General features: G+C 41.8%; 1 protein-coding gene across 4 annotated transcripts; it reads right to left on the bottom strand.

Moving 5' to 3' along the window:
• Nucleotides 1-135: 135 nt before the first annotated feature.
• On the bottom strand, nt 136-19,816 carry c16h18orf54 (chromosome 16 C18orf54 homolog). Of its 4 annotated transcripts, XR_003694601.1 has the most exons (16): nt 19,547-19,715; nt 18,323-18,449; nt 17,250-17,406; nt 16,992-17,159; nt 16,726-16,876; nt 16,542-16,611; nt 16,078-16,318; nt 14,136-14,200; nt 13,869-13,977; nt 13,693-13,773; nt 11,362-11,452; nt 11,212-11,272; nt 9,984-10,169; nt 6,721-6,776; nt 4,886-5,088; nt 136-240 (listed from the first exon to the last, which is right to left on the bottom strand). XR_003694601.1 is itself a non-coding variant. In XM_028601590.1 (15 exons), the coding sequence occupies exons 2-15, from the start codon at nt 18,446-18,448 to the stop codon at nt 4,938-4,940; spliced, it is 1,713 nt and encodes a 570-aa protein (XP_028457391.1). In that variant the 5' UTR covers nt 18,449; nt 19,729-19,816; the 3' UTR covers nt 3,371-4,937. The 4 variants fall into 4 exon arrangements, 3 of the variants coding, with proteins under 3 accessions (XP_028457391.1, XP_028457390.1, XP_028457392.1); XM_028601590.1 differs by lacking the exons at nt 136-240; nt 19,547-19,715 and adding an exon at nt 19,729-19,816 and having other exon boundaries at nt 3,371-5,088; XM_028601589.1 differs by lacking the exon at nt 136-240 and having other exon boundaries at nt 3,371-5,088.
• Nucleotides 19,817-21,932: the final 2,116 nt, after the last annotated feature.

Below are 21,932 nucleotides of genomic sequence, written 5' to 3'. Positions count from 1 at the left end.
GAGATTTGAAAAAAATCATTTGGTTTAGGAATAATTTTTTTATTGTCGATTAATTGATTAGTTGTTTGGTCTAGAAAATGGTGGCGTTCCTGGGTAGCTCACCTGGTAGAGTGCACACCCATACATAGAGGTTTAGTCCTCAACGCGGCGGCCTCGGGTTCAACTCCAACCTGTGGCCCTTTGCTGCATGTCATTCCCCCTCTCTCTCCCGTTTCAAGTCTTCAGCGGTCCTATAAAGGCCTAAAATAGCCAAAAAATAATCTTAAAAAAAAAGACAGAAAATGTCAGAAGCCCAAGATGACATCCTCAAATTAGATTTTTGATAAAAAAGGACAGATAAATCAATTTATAAAAATAATTGGCAATTATTTAATAGTTGACAACTAATCGATTCATCTTTGCATCTCTATTTGGAATGTTTCAAAAGGGAAGCCGTGAAAGAGGTCCAACTCCAAATAACTTCAAAATGATCTTTAATAACATTAAAAATGAGCGGACACCAAGAGTAGTAAACTAAGATAGGTTTTATTGTGAACTGGAAATATAAGCACTTTGTGTTAATCATTCAAATCGCATCTGTTAGAAAATAAATCTCTTTTCATGTTCAGGTCTCCGGTCTGTCTCAACGCTGATTTGGCACTTTAATGGTTCTGACTGTGAAGCACGAGAGGAAACACGGACGGTCGGTTTTCATCAGCTGAAAAGCCCCAAAAAAGTGAATAAAAATACTAATAGATCAATAATCTGATTTTCTGAATCATGTCAAAAAATCATACTGACTCAAATCATTCAGGAACTAAAGTGAGGCTGCAATGATCTTAGCACACCAGCAAATACAAATGTTGACTTGTTGAGGATGGAGCCAAAAGAGAACATTTTCTTAATCAAATATCATATGGGATGGATGGTAGAGATGGGAAAGATCCCATCTTGTGAGATAATAAAGTAATAAATAACACTGCACATTTAATACAGCACTATATCCATTCAATTTAGGCTGAATGCAAACGAAAGGCTTTGGTTGACAAGAGGCGTCCACATTTGTTTGCTTTTTTTTATATTATTAATAGCGCTGGGGGATACGGAGAAAATCATATCACAATATTCTTGACCAAATACATCGATATTACAAATATATTGTAGGGTTGACAATTTACTTACTGGGAGGTGTGTTCAGGTGCATTCTGGGCATGCTGGTCTTACAGGGAGGTGTGTTTGCTACGGCAGCGGGAAAGTGATGGCGCCATTGACCAACAAAAACCTGGTCTAAAGTCAATAACGCAGCATTTCAATGTTACTTTAACAGAGCATTAGTAAAATGCTCTTAGGCTTATGCTCGTTACACACACACACACACACACACACACACACACACACACACACACACACACACACACACACACACACACACACACACACACACACACACACACACACACACACACACACACACACACACACACACACACACACACACACACACAGAAGATTACAAATACAAATATTATTGTGCAAATCCACCATCATAATATCAATGCAATGCGCCTGGCTTTTAAAGGGAATGGGAGATGATCTCTGATTGGTAGATTGCATGTTACGCCCTAAACACACCTCTGATTAATGAAGACACTAAGTACAATACTTTAGAACCATGCGCCTGGCGCACAGACCCTTTTTCCCTCAAACTAGCAAAAGTGGATTTGGACACGCCCTGAACGCACCTACGTCATGCGATTCACGCCCTTCGCTTTAGGCCTAAGCTGGACTCCCAGCTCTGCTTTGAGCTTAATGCTAAGGTGCTAATTATAGCGCAGTAATGGCACGCCAACACTCAGTAAGGCTGGGTATCGTTTGAAATTTCAATATTGGCACCAGTACAATAACAGAATTTCTGTACAAATAGTAAAAAAACTAAAAGTATTTCTCTATCTTAGTCTGGGGAATTAAAAGAGTTTTTTTAAATACTATCACAAAATCTGCCAAACTGCTCATTACATCAGTGTTAAACAAACAATGTTGCCTCAATAAATAATAGTATATAGTTACAAAAGTTTTCTTCTCCTCACAACACCCTTGTTGTTGAGGTTTAGCATCACGTGTGAGGTTAAACATGTAACATTTCAGTTTTTAGCATGGAAATACTGAGCATGTAACATTTAGCATTATAATATGGCAATGTTAGCATGGTGATTTGGCTACGTTTACAGTCGCTATGACATAGAAAGATTTATCATCAAAACATTTTCAGTGCAATAACTAGACATTATATATATACCCAGTCATATTGGCACATTCACCGATCATTTTGACACTTTTAGTGTCTCAACAGCTGAACAGATGCTTGCAGGATTTAGGACGAGATTATATAGTTACTTATCAGTGAGTATGTTTACATGCACACGAACATTTCACTACAATTCAGAATATGAATCATTTGGTTTATTCCGAATTTGATACGGGTCATGTAAACAGCACATTCCGGTTGGATATTCCGAATAAGGCCTTTTTCTGAATATAGCGTTTTCCAATTAAGACATGTGGGATATTCTGGTTTTAGAGGCATTTTTTGGATATGTACACAGCCCATTTGGAATATGCTTCTCATTCAGTGTTTTTAACCACAGTTTACGGCTTGTTTATGGCTTACGCTCAGTGCGTTGCTATGGTTGCTGTACACAAACCAACCAGCCAACAGTTTACAGGGCTGCAGAACTAGCCTCGTGAGACCGTCCTGATCTGGCGAGCTCCAGTTTTCCACTCGCAGATCTGATATCTTGAAATAGAGAACATTTGGAGCCGTTCGCCAAACGACCGGGCCAATCAGCGTTGGTTTTGAGGTGGGTTAGGTGGTGATAGACAGATGGTTTATCCAATCAGCTAACCAGTATTTTCAGACAGCAGTAGCCCTAATTCTGTTAGCCGCTCACTAATGATTTTTTTCTCTTGGATCCTTCTTTTGGAATATGGTCCGGGAACCTGAAATGGTGTCTTTTATTCCTAAATTCTCGTTACACAAACGGCAAATCTCCTTTACCGACATGTTGCTTGCTTGCTGAGCTAACGAGCTATGCTTTGCCTGCAGCAGCAGGGGCGGGCTTGTGGTTGTAATTTCATACGCTTTGTGGATCCGATTGGTTGATTTGGCCCTTTCTATCACCAACATAGGTGGTGATAGACAGATGGTTCATCCAATCAGCTAACCAGGATTTCCGCCCCTTCCCAAAAGTTCTCCAATGGAAAGCTCCCAGATGGACATGCCGAGCAAATGCGAAGCGATCCATCTGGCGGAGTCAGGTTACTGCAGAACAGATAAGAAGGAGAAACACCGCTACTTTTAAACATTACAATGTTACAAAGACTTTGATATCAACAGGTTTTTGGATCACCGCTAAGCCGACGTTTTCAAGAAGCTGGTTGAAGGAATGAAAGAGGGACGCTGTTTTCACACGTTCCAACAAGTCCACCACCACTGGTAAACTTTAGGATGAAAAAATTGTGTTTTGCACGGCTACATGTAAACGAGAACATTAATGGAATATTCTCTTCCATTAGCCAAGGAAACAGCTTAGTCAGAATATCGTCTTTTTCGGAATAAGGGCAAAAAGCGGAATATTATGTGCATGTTAACGTAGTCACTGAGAGACTGCGGAGCTTCAAACTCATCCGGTATTTAAAGAGCAACAATGTGGGGGCGACCTCTAGCTCACCCAGTAAGAGCGTGCGCCCCATGTAGGCTGAGTCCTCTGCAGGTCAGTGGGTTTCTTTAAAAAGGTGCAGTAGATAGTTTGTCATATTTGCTGAAAACTGTCACTATATCCTGACAGTATTACATGTGACAGATTCACTGTGAAAATAATAATAATCCCCATAGTTTTCCTAATGGCATTTGCATGTTTCCAATGCGCCCGTAAGGAAAACAACCAATCAGAGCCGAGAAGACTGAGTGCCAATAGTTGTGTTGGAAACTGTTCCCCATTATGGAAATAGAGCACTATACTGTATAGTGTGTTCGCCATTCTGTAGCGGTGTTCCAATTCTCTGCGTTGATTTCATTCACCCACAATGCACTGCTAATTTGAGTGTACATACGATGTACCCTACATTTTACTCCTGTATTCCACAATGCAACGCATCTGTGTTTTCCTGGAGGAATAGGAAAAATGGAGCGGGCTTGGATTTCTTAACAGTAAAAATGTAACGTATATAATATACAACAGTTTACTAATCTGAGCGCTCGGTTTGTTTCAGGGATGTATTAGAAGTATTTTGGTTTCGGCTCGTTTACATGGTGCTGGGCGCGCCAGCCTCCATCACACCACAACGGGCACATCTACGATGTTTTCAGTGTAGTGTCCGAAATCTGGTTTGGTTGTTCCCTCTATAGTTCACTATTTAATAAACACTATATAGAGAATAGTGAGTGAGTGAATGAGGAAGCGGTTTCGAACATAGCTTATGACTCAGCTCATGAACTGCAGACAAACTGTAAAACTAGACAGCGATGATTTCTTTTATCGGAATCAAGATTCTGTTACTGCAGAGACTCCTCGGCTCCGATTGGTTGTTTGGTCTTATGCCATTAGAAGCACCAGGAGGAGGCACAAGAATGTTCATTTTTACAGATGATCTGATTCAGGATATAGTGACAGTTTAGACTTGGAAAAGGATGAGCTCAAACTTTCCCAGCTTCCTTCACTGTAACACACTGTTCACACAACTTCAACACACATTTGATGAATTTCTAAATGTTAGTGGTTTGGTCCCTGTACTGTGTATTGCACCTTTTTCATCTCAAATACTAATCCAGAGCAGAATTTATGCAGAAACATCGTTTCTGCCGTTTGTTGCTGCTGGATGCGAGTGAGAGCCCAGTGAGAACACTGACCGACGGAGACACTGACTGGAAGGGCCTTGCTCCGGCAAACCGGCATCTAGCTTCAGGTGGGGCTCTGCTGAGCACAGTTGAGTCCTTCAGCAGAAGAAGAGGAGTAGCGTCCTTCATCTTCGTCCTTCTCCTCTTCTTTCTCTGTGTGTTTCTTCTCTCTTTCTTCCACCAGCACTTTCAGACGGCTCAGGTGGTGCATAGCTCTGAGGATGGAAATATTCATCAAAATATGTGGCTCTGAACTCACAACGGTGTAAAGGCTGTTTTATGCTTCTGCATCGAATCGACGGCGTACCCCCGCAGACCCCTCCGCGTCGATGTGAACCCCTCTCTATCTCCTCCGCCGTAGCTCGACGTGCACCTCCAAAAAATGTTAACTTTGCGTCGAGGCGATGCAGACCGCAAGGACTGTGATTGGTCACCTGGTCCTGTGTGTTGATAGCGGGTGTTTCAAGCAGCCTACTGTGGGGAGTAGCAACATGCTAGTTCACGGACAAAAGCTTTGCAAATAAACGCAGACATATTTTGGTTACAATGATGGAGTTATCCCTTTGGAAAGTTACGTTTTGAAATTAGCACTTCGCCAGCAAGCAGTACTTAGTGGGCAGTTGTGCTAAAGTTAGCTTGCTAACATAACAAACTGACACCTCGCAAATAACCTCAGACTTATTACCACTAGCGTTATGGCGGTGAAATGCACCACGATGCAAAGCAACCCCCGACGCAAAACTCCAAAAGGGTCACGACGGAGTTGACGCAGAAGCATAAAACAGCCCTAGGTGTGATTTGATGCAAACAGTTCCGTTACAAACTACATGTAAAGTACATGTTCAGGATCTGGACAAAATACACTACAAACACAGAAGAGTTACCTTTTAGTTCATCTTCAAAGAAGGAAAGCGTTTGGGCTCATTTTGAAGTTGGATTTGAATAGCTTTGTTAGCGGAGGTAAAGTATTTTGTGACCGAGGCTAACATAAGTTACTATGGCGTACTATGAGGCCATGATCACACTTGGCATCTGTTTTGACAAAATAGGGCGCTTTTCTATTAACAAAAAAAAGCTGGCAGTGTTTTGGTTTCAAAATGCAGCCGAGAGAGAAGACAACAGCTACTGCTACAGTATCCAAGAGTGACATGTGGAACGGTGCTGGATAAAATAAAGCAGTGGAGCGAGATAGAAAAAGAACAGAGAGAAGGAGCAGTGCTACTAATGTTAGACAAAACTAAGAGAGTTTCCTGAACAGGGAGCATCCAGTCATATCATATAACTCGCTGTACTCTGACAATAGCACAAGTCTATAGATCGTCACCTTTACCATTTTTTCTTGTTGTTATGGAAACAACAGGTCTTGGTACTCCGCTTGTCATTGGTTAACTGTCAGAAAAATGTGTGACCTAAGGCATTTTTTCAGAAAAGTTCAACTTTTTTCAGAAAAAAAATATTCTGCGGTGGAATTTTAGAAAGTGTTCAGGACTTTTATGAAACACGGTTTACTCCATAGGATTATAATGTAAAACAGACGCTGGCAGCTTAAAAAAAAAAGACCAAGTGTGACCATTGCCTTAGGTTGTACTTCGGGAGAGCTGGTCATTGAGCTGAATGCTAACTTTAGCATGCTTACTTCCTCACAACAATGCTAGAAGGCTGATGTTTGGCAGGTATAATGTTTATCATTTTCACCATCTTATTTTAGTACAGCAGAACACAGCAAAGTACAGCGGAAGCTGTATGTTGGTGCCAATACATTTTAAAAAAGATGTTGAGATATTTCACAGGAGAAGTGACAACAACACAGAAACTCTCAGGTTCATAATGTGTTCAGTGTCAGTTACCTCTGTAGTGACGGTCCACCAGGAAAATTCTCCAGCTCGGCTTCACTCTCAGGCCTCTGCAACACAAACACATTAACAATGCCAAAAAAAAAAAAAAAAAAAAAACACTATATTACAAAGTACACAAGATTGCACAACCAAATGTGAGTTGTAGTCCCTTATATTACACAAGAAAGTATTTTTTTTAATGAGGAGTACAGAGGATGGGTTTAGGAGTGCCACAGCCTGAGGTAAACAAGTTTTTGCTGTGGTAGTGCACAGGCCTGTCAACTCACCAATACATGGATGCTCGGTAGATAAAAACAAACGATGTTCTGGCCGGTTTTGATTAGGGGTGCATGATATATTGACTCACTATCGTTATGGCAATATCACGCTAAGCAATATTATATCGAAAGTAGAGGTTTGCAAAAAAATCTGTTGACATTAGTATCGCGATTGAAGCTCTACCAATTCAAAATTGATTCATAGAATTATTTTTTATTTTTTTTCCGTTTTGTAGTGCCGTGTATACTATTGTCCTGAAATGAGTTTAGCTCACCATTCCCATAGATGGCGCGGCATCAAATTCACACTGACGCCTGGGCACTCTTGTTATAATCAGAAGAAGAACGAGTGCAGCAGAAGAACTTTAGTTGGTGCAAACAATGACAAACCTCACAGAAAGAATTATTCAACCTGCTCCATCCGCACTGAAGGCAAGAGTTTGGACACATTTCGGCTTTTATAACCTCGAGGGGAAGACGGAACTTGATAGGAATCATGCTATATGCAGGCTTTGCAAAGTGGTGGTTAAGTATTTTGGAAATACCACAAACTTGAGAACTCCCATGGTACGCCATCACCCAGAGATCAACATTAAAGAGGTTGGACGCACAACAACCTAAAGTACCTAACATGTCAGTCAACCAACACACTCTTTCAATGCTGTAAACCGCCACCCAACTCTGAAACAAAAGCTCTTTTTATTTAACCGTTTTATTTTATACTTTAATTAAATGTATTTGAAAGTACAATTTAATAATATATCTAATATCAAACTACATTTAATTTGTTGTTGCTTTTCTTTTAAATTTTTCTTGTATATTGTGTCTACTGCAATCACATGGGAAAAGTAACTACATACTGTGAATCTTTTTTATTAAATCAAGAATTGTTTTTGAAATTGAAAATTGATTTTGATTCGATTCTTGAGCCTAAAAATCGATATTGAATCGTGACATTTTCTGAATCATGCACCCCTAATCGAAAGTGGTTGCAACATTTGTAATATTTTGTTTACATTGTGGAGCGCTGCGTCCCGTCCGTTGGCTGTGTGGCTTAGTTGTGCTTGATTTAGAGCCTGCTTGAAACGCTATAATAGCCGCTTTCCGACCGGAGGGATTTTTGCAGTTCCTAGAACATAACGTTCCTAGAACCCTTTTTTTCTCCTGTTCCGACTGGACCAATTTGGGGATTATTAAATTCATCTGACCGCAGGTCCTCTAACTCTTTCAGCTCCTACTTCAGGGCTGTGTTATAATAACAGGTCAGTTCCTATGGCCACTTGGCCAGTGTGAATGCAAATGGAAAAAATGGTTTTGGGGGAGAGTAGTTAAAAGAACTGTTTAGAAGTGGACTGTTTCTATAAATACGTTCCTATAACTACTTGGTCAGAAAGAGGCTAATGATCATGTTTCATTGGCCAGTTACCGTGCCACTTGCACATGTTAGTGCACGTCAGCACACAGGTCCACTACGTGAAAAACCCTATGGAGCGTACCACGTGTGTGTATATTTGGACAGAGTGACAGTGTAAGTGAAGAAATAGATAGAGAACTAAATGGAACGAATCAGAAAAGCAAAAGAAAAGTTGTGTCCTGTTCTCTTTATTTATTTGATACTGTCCAACCAGTAGAACATGTCCTGTTCTGTAGACATGGTCCTTATTTATATATTCATGTTGGACAAGTCCAATATGACTGTCATTTGAAATAAACCTTGTTTGTTGGAAAACTTGTTTTGTTATGAATTTATTTTAATGCGTTTTCCCATAACTTTTGTAATTTTATACATGTTTAAAAATATCAATCCTACAGAATCTATACTACAGTGGAGGAGGTGCGACTGCCATGACTGGGGTCTGTTTGTGAAGAAGTCCAATATCCTGTTGCAGAGTGTGGTACTCAGAGTGTGGTACTGGGAGAGTGTAATGGCAGAGACTGTGCTGAACGCTGAGCTGAAATCAACTAGCATTCTGATGTAGGTGTTATTATTGAATGTTGACAGCAGAGTTTCCACGTGGGTAATAAACCTAGAGAGTGTCACATTTCTCCAAATCCACAATTTCATTTGTTTTTGGATCATAAAAAGGTCAAGATTTTTTTAGCAGTGAAAGCAATGCCACAATTAGAGCCACTAGATGCAGCATTTCCTATGTTGATTTGACCATGGCGGCCCCCCCACGGCAACATTTCGGCCCCCCATGGTATCAGAAATAGGGCTGAATTGTTAGAGTGCATGTCGGAGAATAGCGCGGACACACGCTTCACACCGCGAGCAGGCACGCACGTCACTCGGCAGAAAGGAAAAAGAGACGCTGTCCAGATGATAAGTTGGGTTGAGATGGTGTGTGTACGTCCTTGAGAACTGTAAGTGGTATAACCTATGTTGTCAGTTCATTTAAGCCTGGTCTTACAAATTTAAATTAAGTTAACTGGTAAGTTTCATTGTTTGTATTCTTCACCTGCGAGTTAAATTGCACGTGGCTGTTGACTCAATATAATAGCGATTGCTCCTTGCTCACGTTTGTATTTGAGGTGCATTATTTACATGCTGAAGTAGTTACACTGCATTAAGATAATGTAATTAATAGTGGGTTTAATGTTATTTGCTACAGAATGCTTAGCCTATATGTAAAGATCAAAGTTGGCCTAGATAGTAACTCAAAAAATACAGTTCAGTCACAACTGAAAATATGCCTCATTGTGTGTGTGAATAGAGGTGAATAAATAGATTAGTTTGTGTTGTAGCAAAGTGTCAGGACCGTTTCATGGGGGAAACACTGAGATGGCAGGCGGGTACTTTACAACAACTGTTTGAGGTTTTCAGAGTTGACAAGGTGCACTTGAAAGCATCGTGAGTTTAACAAGCTGTACCTGAATGCACCATGAAGTCCTGTCAGACCTCAAACACTTTACCGTTGGTTGTTTGTTTACATAACTCACGGGGAAGGCTAAATGTTGTTTCTAATATAATAATCGATGCAGAGTGACTTTTCATACCTGCTTCTCTGGAGTCTTCTCTGTCTGCTGCCCGTCCTTGTTGGAGAATGTTGGAGCTACCGATGCCTGTGTTTTCCGCTGAACCTCTGCCTCCACTGCCTGCAGTCTGAACAGCATCTGTTTCAGAGCCTCCACTGGACCAGGCTGCTTTAAGATGCTGTTTCTATGGAGACCGGAGCCCTGAGCCTGGGAGAGACAGCAGACAAAAGGGGGCACTGTGATCCTGGATATGTCAGAGGATCGTAGACTTCTGTGTCATAGGAACCACATGGGAAACCCAGCTGAGGTCCCCATTCACTATCGTATATCTGAACACAAAACGTGGATTATGCTACTGAACAGGCTACCCATGGCCCTGCAGCTTCTTTAATAATCTGGGAAAGAGAAAAATGTCCACCTCTCCTATCGGTGGTGATGAATTAGTCTCGCTTTGCCAAGGCCATCCTCCACAGCGCTGCGGAGGAGGGTCTGGCTAGTCCACAAAGCATTCCAGGATGGGAGAGAAACATGCCCTGGTGTATTGGCATTTCTGTAAACCAATCACAATCGTCATGGGCACGGATATGGGCATCAACGCACGGAGCCGCTGTGAAATAGAACTGAAGATCTTTGCCCGAACCCGACTGGCGGTCTTAATTTCTATCATTTTACACAAGCTCTAAAATTGGTTCAGGCTTTTAAAAAGCTGTCAATCAAAATGTACTTGTCAGGCTCGGGCCGAATTCTGTCTGGCTCGGGCCTTGTCGGGCTGAACTTTTAGCCTCGGAAAGGAACTTTTGGTGTAACACTTGTACATTCAAAAGTTGTTTTAGTCGTTTGAGAGAAAACTCAGATTGGACAGATAGTCTAGCTAGCTGTCTGGATTTAACCTGCAGAGATCTGAGGAGCAGTTAACCTCAGTCTACCAGAGTTTAAAATTCCAATACAAAGAAAGCAGAAGGAAACAGACATCGGCGAAAAGACATGCATCCGGCGGAATTTCCCGCGGCACCGGACCAATCCCAGAAGTAGGAAGTAAGAAGTAGAAGGATATAGACAAGTGATGAATAGGCCTATTCCACTAACAATGCAAGAACTTAATGACCCGCAACTTCACATCGAACTATAAATTGAGGAACCTCTGTGCGTGTGTGTATACACGAGTGTGTGTCTCCTGCATGTGGAGTACAGCAGCAGCGGCGGCGGCAGATGGCTCTGAGGAGTGAAGTAGGACATGATGAACACCTACCTGAGCTTTAATGTCAGTCAGAGCCTCTGTGATGACCCCTCCTGCTGCTGTTGCAAAGTCCCTGCAGGTTCAACATGTCACTTGTTACTCAGTGGCTTTATTCATGGTGCATCAGAGCTAGGTAAAAAAGGGAGTGTAAATAAGTCTTACCGAGTGAATGGACGACAGCGTGAGGAAGAACAGAGCAGCTCCTCGGTGTTCGCTGGACTGACAGCTTCTTCAATACAATCAGCTGGATTGCCTACAACAACAGTTAGTCAACATTTAGTTTTTTTAAGAACAAGGCATCACCGTGTGGACAACATATGTGAAAAACCTCTTTAATGCAGTGATGGCGTTGTAAGCTAAAGATTTCACGGTTAACTGTCTCTGTGATTGTGTCAGATAACAACTGTCACATTTAGACACAAAAACCTGCAATAAGCAACAAGACACAAGGGTAACATCTGCGTATTGCTGCATTTCCACTGCATGGTACGGCACAGCTTTCCTCCTCCTCTTTTCTGTTTTTTTTCCCCCATTAGCAAAAGTTGTGGAGAGTAGCTGGTACTTTTTTTGGTACCACCTCGGTCGAGGTTCCAAGCCAGCTGAGTCAATACTAGAAGGTGGTGTTAAAACACTGCAGACCACGGATTGGTCAGAGAGAACGGTCACTTGTGCTACAAGGGGCACCTTGCATAAACCCGCATTTTCAAAAAAGTCAAGTGACCGCAATTGTTTTATTCACTTGACCAAGATTTAAAGATCCCATGACATGGTGCTCTTTGGATGCTTTTATATAGGCCTTAGTGGTCTCCTAATACTGTATCTGAAGTCTCTTTTATATAGGCCTTAGTGGTCCCCTAATACTGTATCTGAAGTCTCTTTTATATAGACCTTAGTGGTCCCCTAATACTGTATCTGAAGTCTCTTTTATATAGGCCTTAGTGGTCCCCTAATACTGTATCTGAAGTCTCTTTTATATAGACCTTAGTGGTCCCCTAATACTGTATCTTAAGTCTCTTTTATATAGACCTTAGTGGTCCCCTAATACTGTATCTGAAGTCTCTTTTATATAGACCTTAGTGGTCCCCTAATACTGTATCTGAAGTCTCTTTTATATAGACCTTAGTGGTCCCCTAATACTGTATCTGAAGTCTCTTTTATATAGACCTTAGTGGTCCCCTAATACTGTATCTGAAGTCTCTTTTATATAGACCTTAGTGGTCCCCTAATACTGTATCCGAAGTCTCTTTCCCGAAATTCAGCTTTGGTGCAGAATTACAGCCACTAGAGCCAGTCCCACAATGAGCTTTCCTTAGGATGTGCCATTTCTGTGTCTGAAGCTATTGAGGAGGAGAGTGGGAGGGGCAAAGTGGAGGGTGGGGGGTGTGGCCTTGACCAACTGCCACTTTTCTCGTTTGAAAGCCATGATGTCTCTCTCTCATGGGTTGGCCAAATTTTCTGGGCAGGCAAAGCAGAGAAAGGGGAGGTAACCTTGCTTGTTATGACCTCATAACAAGCAGATTCCAAAACGGCCCATCTGAGCTTTCATTTTCTCAAAGGCAGAGCAGGATACCCAGGGCTCGGTTTACACCTATCACCATTTCTAGCCACTGGGGGACCATAGGCAGGCTGGGGGAACTCATATTAATGTTAAAAAACCTCAAAGTGAAATTTTCATGCCATGGGACCTTTAAAATGTAAGATGATGTCAAGGCACTTTAGAATGTTGCTATGGTGATCAGCTGAGAACCCCGCCTGCACTATGGTAGGATCTTAAGGAAAGTACCCCATGCCAATCTCTATGTATGGTGAAGGGTATGTGATGATGTGGGGGGGCTATTTTAATTCCAAAGTCCAAGGGAACTTTATCAGGATGCATAGTATCCCGGATCCATGATATAACTGGCCTTTAAAAATAAAAATGCCTGCCTCTATGGGAATTTAACATAGGGGTGTACTTACTTATGCCCTCTCTATTTTAAGGAAGAATATTTATTTTATTTACGATACATTATTCATTCACAAAGAAAATTTGTGTCCTTAAAGGTTGGATTTTTCCTCCTTTTTTTAATTATGGCATTAAGATCAATTTCCAAAAGATGATTTTTTTTATTCCTTTTTTAGTCAACTTTGGCATGGGTTCATAAACTTATGAGCACCATTGTACTGGTCTTGGACGTAGACATGTATTTGTTGTTTTGCTTTAGAGAGAACCAGTCAATTTAAAGCAGCTTTTCTGAAAATTCTACCACTGCAAAGAGACACATCAAGTTGATAGGAGATTGGGAACAAACCCTGTAGTTTCTTTGGGGACTGATATGGTTTCCTGTGGCAACACTGTTATTATTGTATTATTATTATTATCAATAGATGACTTCAGTAATAAAATCCTACCAGATGAAAATCTGGTAGAGAACAAACTACAACCAAAAACTCATCTTGTCCTGAATAACAGTGGTCTGAAACCTTGAGTCATGGGTTGAGTCCTGCACTCACCTGGATCTGCTTCTCCAGAAGTCTGAGACAGAGAATTCAACACCTGATCCGCCTTCTGGATTAGAGACTCGATCCGGTTGTCTGACAGGAGGACAAACACAAACAGCAAAAACACCATTATTAGTCTGTAACACACATTTGCTGAAGTTTTACATCAACAGGTTTTGTCTTTTCACCTCTGAACAGTGGTTCCATGATGTCAGAGCTGTTTCTCTCTGCAGCCAGTAGAGAAATCTGTTCAGCGAACTGAAGCCTCAGATCTCTGAGAGTCTGCTGGCTGTCAACCTAATAACACAAAAACACACAATCACTTATTTGACTTGGACCATTCTGCATTTTTTTTTTTTTTTTATTAGGTCAGATAACAGTTCACCAGACAATATGAGCTGCTGACCAGCTGATCAAATTGAATGTTCCAAATCAGTTTGATCCGGTTCTCTCACCTGTTTAGGTTTGTGGTCGGGATCATCATCCTCTAGCTCTGCTACCCAGGACGGAGTTCTGGGAGCTGCAGGTGGAAGAACACCAAAAACCATAATCATTTGTTGGATGCTAGAAAAATTCCACATCAGACTTTTTATCATTTTTTTCCCTCGTAAAATTATGATCATGGTTTGTTAAGAAAAACACATTTGATGATGATGATGATGAATAATAATACAATGACTGTATGTTGAGACCTTTTCCCATTAGTTCCTGTTACGACTGTCAAGATTTTCAATTCTTCCACACTGATAGCAGTATCGGAAAGGCCTCCGATTCTGCCTGAAAGGCTGGTATTGGTAAGTCCTGGAGTTTATGCACCGAGCCGATACCACCTAATTTAGCCCTGAACAAAATTTACTTTTAAGTATTATTTTCTTTAAATCTTCTTTTCCCGTTATGACTGACTGTCAAACTGGATAATAAAAGTTCTATGGCATTCCATTTTTTGTGATTGTTCATGTTTTACAAAAAGTTTAACCTGAGCCAGGCTGTACAACAAATATAGAAATCATATCACATTCATACAGGTATAGTAGCAAACTAGCCTGGCTCCTCCTTCCTACGTACTTCCGCTCAATTTTCATTTTCCTTCATTACTCTGTCTGGCTTTGCGGTGTATTCGTGGGTTTTCTCCAGCCAATCAGCGAACAGATGGAGTGGCTGAGAACGATGACGTTGAGGTTGTGCACTAGTTTGAGTTGTAGTTCCATAATTGCGGCAGAGAAAGAGGCAAGCGAAGCCATTCGGTCCGTTGTGGCAACGCTGATGAATATCCAGAAGTTAAAGCCCGAGCAAGAACAATCTTTGCTGAGTTGTGTTGGTGGCCATGATGTTGTGGTCCTCCTCCCCACGGGGTTCGAGAACAGTTTGATTTTCCAGCTCGCTCCGTTAGTGGTAAAGGAGTTGGCTAAGGCAAATGCTAGCGATTCTAAGCCGACGTCACGACTAAACGTTAGCGATTGGTTCTGGCAGATCCAGAGTGGCTCTGGGCAGATCCAATAGTTTTAAACTTCAACAGAGTACCCGCCTTCAAGGAAGTTAACACTTGGATGGATGGATCAGTGGCCAGACTCTCTGGACAAATGAAATGCACCAGAGTCTGGTAGGACCAGGCTAGCAGTAAACAGCTGTAAAATCATAATTAAATATATGACACACTGGTATTGGATCAGTACTCGGTATTGGCTGATACGCAAGTTCAGGTATTGGAATCAGTTTTGGAAAGCAAAACATGATATGGGACCATCCCTACTTACTACTCACAGTATTTATAAAAATAAATTTAAAAAAAACTTTCAAGTCTATTCAATTATTGATTTTACAAATAAGACAAAGGCAGCTTCTCATTTCTAGTGTGCGATCATCAATCTTGCCGCCTGAAATGACAACTGTCCTTGAAGATTTTATCAGATGAAAAAGGGATTGTCCGTGCATCTACCCGCATGCAGGTGAATAAGGTGCTAATAATACTGAAGACTGCAAACTTCCACGGAAAAAAAAGTCAGGGTCGCACTGACTGATTTGCAGCCTTTAATAGTGCAAACAGAGGACATTTCAACACCGCTGAAATGCATCATGATCAGATGTAGCTAGGTAGCTCAACTAAGAATTGGTTAAAAACTCTTAAATGTTAAAGGTTTCCAGTTGACTCCTATAAAACCCCACAAACTAATGCAGTTACTAATGCAGTTAATTAAGCCTTGGCCTTAAAATTAAGCTCAGTAAATACTGAGTTTTTTAGCCAGATATGCAAACAACAGCAGCTTACATCAGGGCAGATAAACAGTGTTTATCCTTTTTTTTGTCAAATAGATGAAGGAGTGATGATGGAGTGCCAAGTGGCTTCAGTAACATGGAGGAACATGTACGATGTGTTATTGAGGGAACTGAACAGTGGACCTTGGCAGTGTTGGCGGCGTGCAGGGGGTGTTGTGCCGTGGTCATCCCACAGCTCTGACTCTGAGGCCGGTGGCGGCTCGCTGAGATCACAGCATTGGACCCAGGCTGGGTACTTCAGGTCGGGCACACTGGTGATTCCAGAACAGTCCATGTCACTCTTGTTACTGGTGAACCAGCGGGGGAGGTGGAAGGACGAAGACGGCTCTGCCCAATCGGACCTTCCCGCTCTGGGTGCGGACTGCTGGAGACAGAAAGAGGGAACGATGAGATTCAATACAGTCCTGCTCAGAATCTGAGCCAGAAAATGAAATAAAATAAAATGGTATGGGGCGCCATGGTAGCTCATCTGGTTGAGCGTGCGCCCCATGTACTCTCCCACTGTCCTGTCTTAAGCTGTCCTATCCAATAAAGGCAAAAAAGCCCAGAAAAAAAAAGTACATCAAAAATATGTGAATGGTAGTCACCCTATAGTAGCTGACTGAGGAGATGTCAACATCTGGATTAAACATGACTGCCCCTGGTCTTTCTCTGCACCTGGAGAGAAAAGAAAGTCACGAAAGGTAGAATGTGAGGTAGACTTGACGGGACAGAACAGAGATCTTTCAGAAAACATCCCAAATGAGACAGATGAGTGTCAACAGCACGAACCTAGAGCTCCGGGGCGTCCTGGTTGGATGAGGGTGGTGGTGGTGGTTCAGGTGGGGGGTAGCGTGGCTGCTGCTAGGTCTGTCCCAGGTTCTGTGTGCGGGTCTGAAGGAAGAGGAGAAAGGCTGGGAGGCTCCGGACTGGGAAACGAGACCTGGATGCAGCAGACGAGACAAGTCAGAAGAACTGAGGCACGCAAACTTTTAATATTGTGCAATCTGTTTACATTTTTTGGTGAGGGCAGAGTTAAGGATGATGCATTTAAAGACCATGGATGAAGGCGGAGGTGTGAGTGACAGGCATTGAGCCATCGTAAGGGATAGACAGCAGCTCGTCAGTCGTCATTGAGAGTCGGTCCCGGTTGCCACGGTGATGTAGAGAGCTGACGGGGAGGTTCAAGAAGTCCAGCTCCCTCTCGGTCAAACGCTCCCTGAGAACTGTGAGACAGAAACACAAAAAGAACAATAATATACAGATAAACTGTTGCAGACTGTTAACTCGATTACTTGACGAATGTGGTGACCTACCATCTTTATTTCTGAGCGTACTCGCTCTGGGTCTGCTCGGCGTGGAGGGCGGACTGCGCGGCAGAACCAGACTTCCTGTCAACGACCCGCTGTTCTGACGACTCCTCTCAAAGTCTGTGATGTAGGCGTCCAACGCGGCTGAGGCCGAGTCATAGATCTGCAATAAATCAACCAATCAATAAGCATGAGTGCTAAGTTTAGGGCCCGTCCAGTTTAACTCCACATACTGTTGTGTTAATGTAGTTTATTGTCAAAACGTTCACTTTCTTCCGAGTCGACTACTAAACGAATAGCTCCACCAAAAACGTCACCGCGGTGGGTCCATTCTAATTGGACAACGTTCAACTTGTCAGTTCTGTCAGCTAATCGTCCTGATATCAAACATCTGGAAACATTAAAAATCATTGTATAGAGCAAGCATATTTTTACATGTAAATGGGTGAATTAAGGGTTTATTTCAACCAAACCAGAGTGGTGATTGTTGGAACAGTGACTTCTGGTGGGTTTGGCGATAGCAATTTCTGGGATGTTTTATGATAAACAAAAAGGATCTTACTCTTGAACACGAAGGTCTCTCTCTGTAGGGATCATTTCCATAATGTTATCAGACACTTACAATAATAATCTGAGCCTGTCAGTGGCAAAACAAGAACTTTAAGTGGATGTAAATTGAAGGTGCGCAATTGCCCAATAACTTTGTAGCTTGTTTCACCGCTGCTCAATGCGGGGAGCTTGCTTAATACTGGACCAATTTCAAAGATTGGTTAAAAAAAAAAAAAAAAAAAAAAAAAAAGTTACCCTTTAACAAATGTTTAATGGTAACATCCTCCTCTGATCTTTATGAGGTTCATTTTCTTTATCTTAAACCCAGTGGGAACTTCCATCTACAATCATTCATTTGAACTCCACGTTGATGTACAAAAACAGTGACATCATCGTTTGTCAGGTGGGATAAATGGCTGCCGAAATTGGCTCAGTTATCGTAACAGGACATAGGTTAAAGACATCCACAGTGCCCCATTATTTGTCGTAGGAAACAGATCCCCAGTAGAAACAGTAGAAGCAGAGTGAACCTTGTCTCTGTATCTGAAGGTGGTGTTGTGTTCAGGAGCCAGAAGGCTGCTCCTCAGGTGACCTGAGCTAGACAGCAGGGAGGTCACGGTCGACTCAGGAGACAGAAAGTCAATGCTAGACTCCATGCTGACAAAAACAAGAAAAGGACATTCTGAGATTATATATTCTGATTCTATAAATCCCCAAATCCCAAATGAAAAGACGGTGTGATGCTAGAGAGAAGTGTAAAATGTAAAATTCAGGAGGATGTGTTTACAATCTAAATCTATTAGTGGCTATGCATACCCTGTCCACAAGCAGAAGCTTATTTAGAAATAAAACATAACATAAACATAACAAATTAGATCATAAGTCAAGTCATTTTATTTGTATAGCACATTTAAAACGAACAGTTGACCCAAAGTGCTTTACAGGTAGAACAGGGAAGGCAGAAACAGTATGCCTTAAAAGATACATAATCACATGTGCAAGGTACCATGAGCATAGTTAAGCAACTTAATTTCCTTGCGTGTTAGGCAACTGTAGTGACCTATGGGTCTATTGGGTCACAACTTTTTGATAACAACTATCCAAATTTATATCTAAATCCGGTAAGTATAGTACATTCTGTATAGCCAGACAGCTACCAGTGAAAGGCATTTGTCAGGTTTTTCCATTAGTAACTTGGATGTTTAGGTTGAAATTCAGACACAAACACTGGTCTTAACCTAGCTAAGTCAGCTAACGTTAAACATGAACTGACAACCCCTCAGAAGAATACGAGTCAGTGTGTCGAGTGATTTGGTCCCGTTTGATTGTCTTGCCTTTACAAAAAAGCTGTCAGTATCGAGCTTGTGTTGTTTTAATGTTAGAAAAACTGAGTGACGTGAGTTTGCAGACTGGCTTTAGCTAGCTAGCGTTAGCTAACGTTAAACAACAACCAAAACACAAAGCAAAAAAATACCGTAAAAGGCATACCGTTAACACGAATTCAGACATGAGTAACCGTTTTACCTAGCTAACGGTAGTTTAGTGTAAATACACTGTTTATACGAACTTTTACAACTGTGCTACTTAACGCAAGCTAACATATTGACAACATCACAGACGTTAGCTAGCTAGTTATCGCTAGATGTTAGTAACGTTAAGTTAACGTTAGCACTCCCAGGGGAAAAACAGGAATTAGAATCCAAATGTTCCAATTAAACCCGCGAATCTGTATCCAACCAAAATAGCACACTTACATTTTTACTCCAGAATGTTTACTTTTTACTAACGTTGTTAGCTAGCTAACGTTACATCTCGCGTGTATCTGCATAACTTTACTGTTGTTCATAACAGAAAATTCAAGGCTCCCGGGTAACGTTAAAGCTAAGCCATCTGCGAAAGCCACCACTTAGATGCATTGACATATAGGATAGCTTACATGAGGTAAATGCTCTTCTTTAAGTGGTATTACGGTACGGATGCTTGGTGCAGCCAAAAAGGAGGAGATGGAACCGTATTTCAGCAATATTTTGTCACATTTGATATATCAAGTAAAAATGGCATTATTGTACACATTATATAAAATTAAATTATAATGTAATGTAATGTATTAAAATATTATTAATAATAATAATACATTTTATTTGTTGGTGCCCTTCAAGACTCCCAAGGATACCTTACAAACATTAATAAAAACATTACAGCAATTTGATCAACAGCAAAATCAAGTAGTAAGTAATATCAAGGTGTTCAACTAGTTAAATCAATAAAATCATAGTGGGCATGGTGAAAGTTATGTAGGGTATGATAATCTAAACAGATGTGGGATTTTTTTTTTCTGGCATTTTTAGGGTGTTTGGTGCTTTAAGCCCCCAACGCTGTCTTCCAGGCAGCGCTGCCTGGAATGCACTAGGATTAGGCAATGGTTAGGGTTAGGGTTAAGGTTAGCGTGGCGTGAGCGTGGCGTTTCTGTTGCGTGTCAGCTGCGTGGCGGCTGCGTGGCGTTTTCTATGTCTTTGCACACCAGAAACGTGTCTGACGCGGGGCTGCTGCTGCTAGCCTTGTCTGGATGTTTCCAATTGATTTACTGCACTCAAGCAGTAGTATGCTTCATGTTAAACATAAATATATACTGATATGATTACAGCAAATACAACGCCAGCAGTATTGACGGAAAAATAGGCTACAGAATATTTTGTTCTGCATTGACAGGTGCAATATTTGAAAATCGATAATTTTTAAAAAATAATTTTTAATTACATTATATCTGCATTTATGTCAAAACCTAGAGACTTTCAAACGTCAACATGTCATTTATTAATATGTATTTGTGTCAAAATGACATATAAACATCTTTTCCTATTCTAGTTTGCCTGTAAAAACTTCCAACACGCTTGCGTGTCGCGTGAAAAATAGGTGTGGGTTCTATTTCTAGCATGCATGCGTTTTTGGTGCGGCTCGAGCCGGACCTGAGACGTGCGTGTCACGCAGGCACAGTGCAAGCTCTAACCTGTCAACATTGGAGCCCAAATAAAAATGGACACGCCACGCAACTGACATGCTCATGCCACGCTCACGCCACGCACCCAGTGTGAAGCCGGCCTTAGGGTTAGGTGCCTTGAAGTCGACGGTCACAGCGCTGCCTTGAAGTCAATATTCGGGGCTTAAAACACCATGGAGCCATTTATAGGCCTTTATTATGTCAGGACAGCTTAGACATGAAAGGGGAGAGAGAGGGGGGGAATGGCATGCAGCAAAGGGCCAACCTCTGGCCGCTACGTGGAGGACCGAGCCTTTGTATATGGGAGCGCACCATAGACTGCTAATATTAATATTTACAGGCTGTGGTGCGCACTCTACCAGGTGAGCTACCCAGGTGCCCCAAACAGTTGTGGGGGGGACAAGGTTGTGGAGGGCTTTGAAGGTTAGCAGAAGAATTTTGTAGTTGATCCGGTGGGGCCACAGGAATCCAGTAGAGCTGAGTGAGGAGGGGTGTGATGCGCAGTCAGCCTTACCAACAAGGCCCCGGTCCCCCCACTGTCACTGTCACTCAACCCATTCAGCCTCTTTTTTCCTTGGGCACCAGGCACCTCTCCAGCTACTAGTCCATGTTCCGTACTTCGGGGTCATACAGGGATTTGAACCAGTGTCCCTCTGGTTCCCAAACCAACTCCTACGGACTGAGCTACCAATGAGAAGTTCTCATGAAATCACCCCCTTGCAACAGCTGAACTTCTGCTCCCTCACTCTTACTACTTGTCTAGACCTTTAGACACTAATATGCCCTCTTTAGCCGCTCGTCTTCCTGGATCTTCCTCTCACCACCTCTTCCCACTCCCCCTCATCACTTCCCACTAAACTCCATGGTGTTGCTGTCCCCATCTGTCAAAGAGAACAAAGAGTTTATAAGCAAGAATGTCCTTATACCAATACTTACAGGCCTATACAGGCTGTCGGTCCATATCTCTGCCCAATGTTTTTTTTCTAATACCTACACTTTAAGACAGGGATCTTCAACAGAGGGTCCGGTGCCCCTAGGGGGTCCTCAGAGTCAGTGCAGTGGGGCCTCCAAATTATTGTACATTTTTGAAAGTTTTTCAGAAATTAAAAAGTCTTAACATAAATCCAACATATTTTTAGCGA

Source organism: Perca flavescens, chromosome 16, assembly GCF_004354835.1.
Source record: "Perca flavescens isolate YP-PL-M2 chromosome 16, PFLA_1.0, whole genome shotgun sequence".
In the NCBI taxonomy this organism is placed as follows: domain Eukaryota; kingdom Metazoa; phylum Chordata; class Actinopteri; order Perciformes; family Percidae; genus Perca; species Perca flavescens.
This window is presented reverse-complemented; position numbering and strand designations above follow the sequence as displayed.

Excerpts from the sequence above, each read along its gene's own strand:
- c16h18orf54 (XM_028601590.1), bottom strand. The coding sequence starts at position 18,448 with ATGGAGTCTAGCATTGACTTTCTGTCTCCTGAGTCGACCGTGACCTCC. Across the intron at positions 14,201-16,077 it reads ACGCCGCCAACACTGCCAAG|CTCCCAGAACTCCGTCCTGG; the intron begins GTCCACTGTTCA and ends TTCCACCTGCAG. Across the intron at positions 13,774-13,868 it reads CATGGAACCACTGTTCAGAG|ACAACCGGATCGAGTCTCTA; the intron begins GTGAAAAGACAA and ends TCCTCCTGTCAG.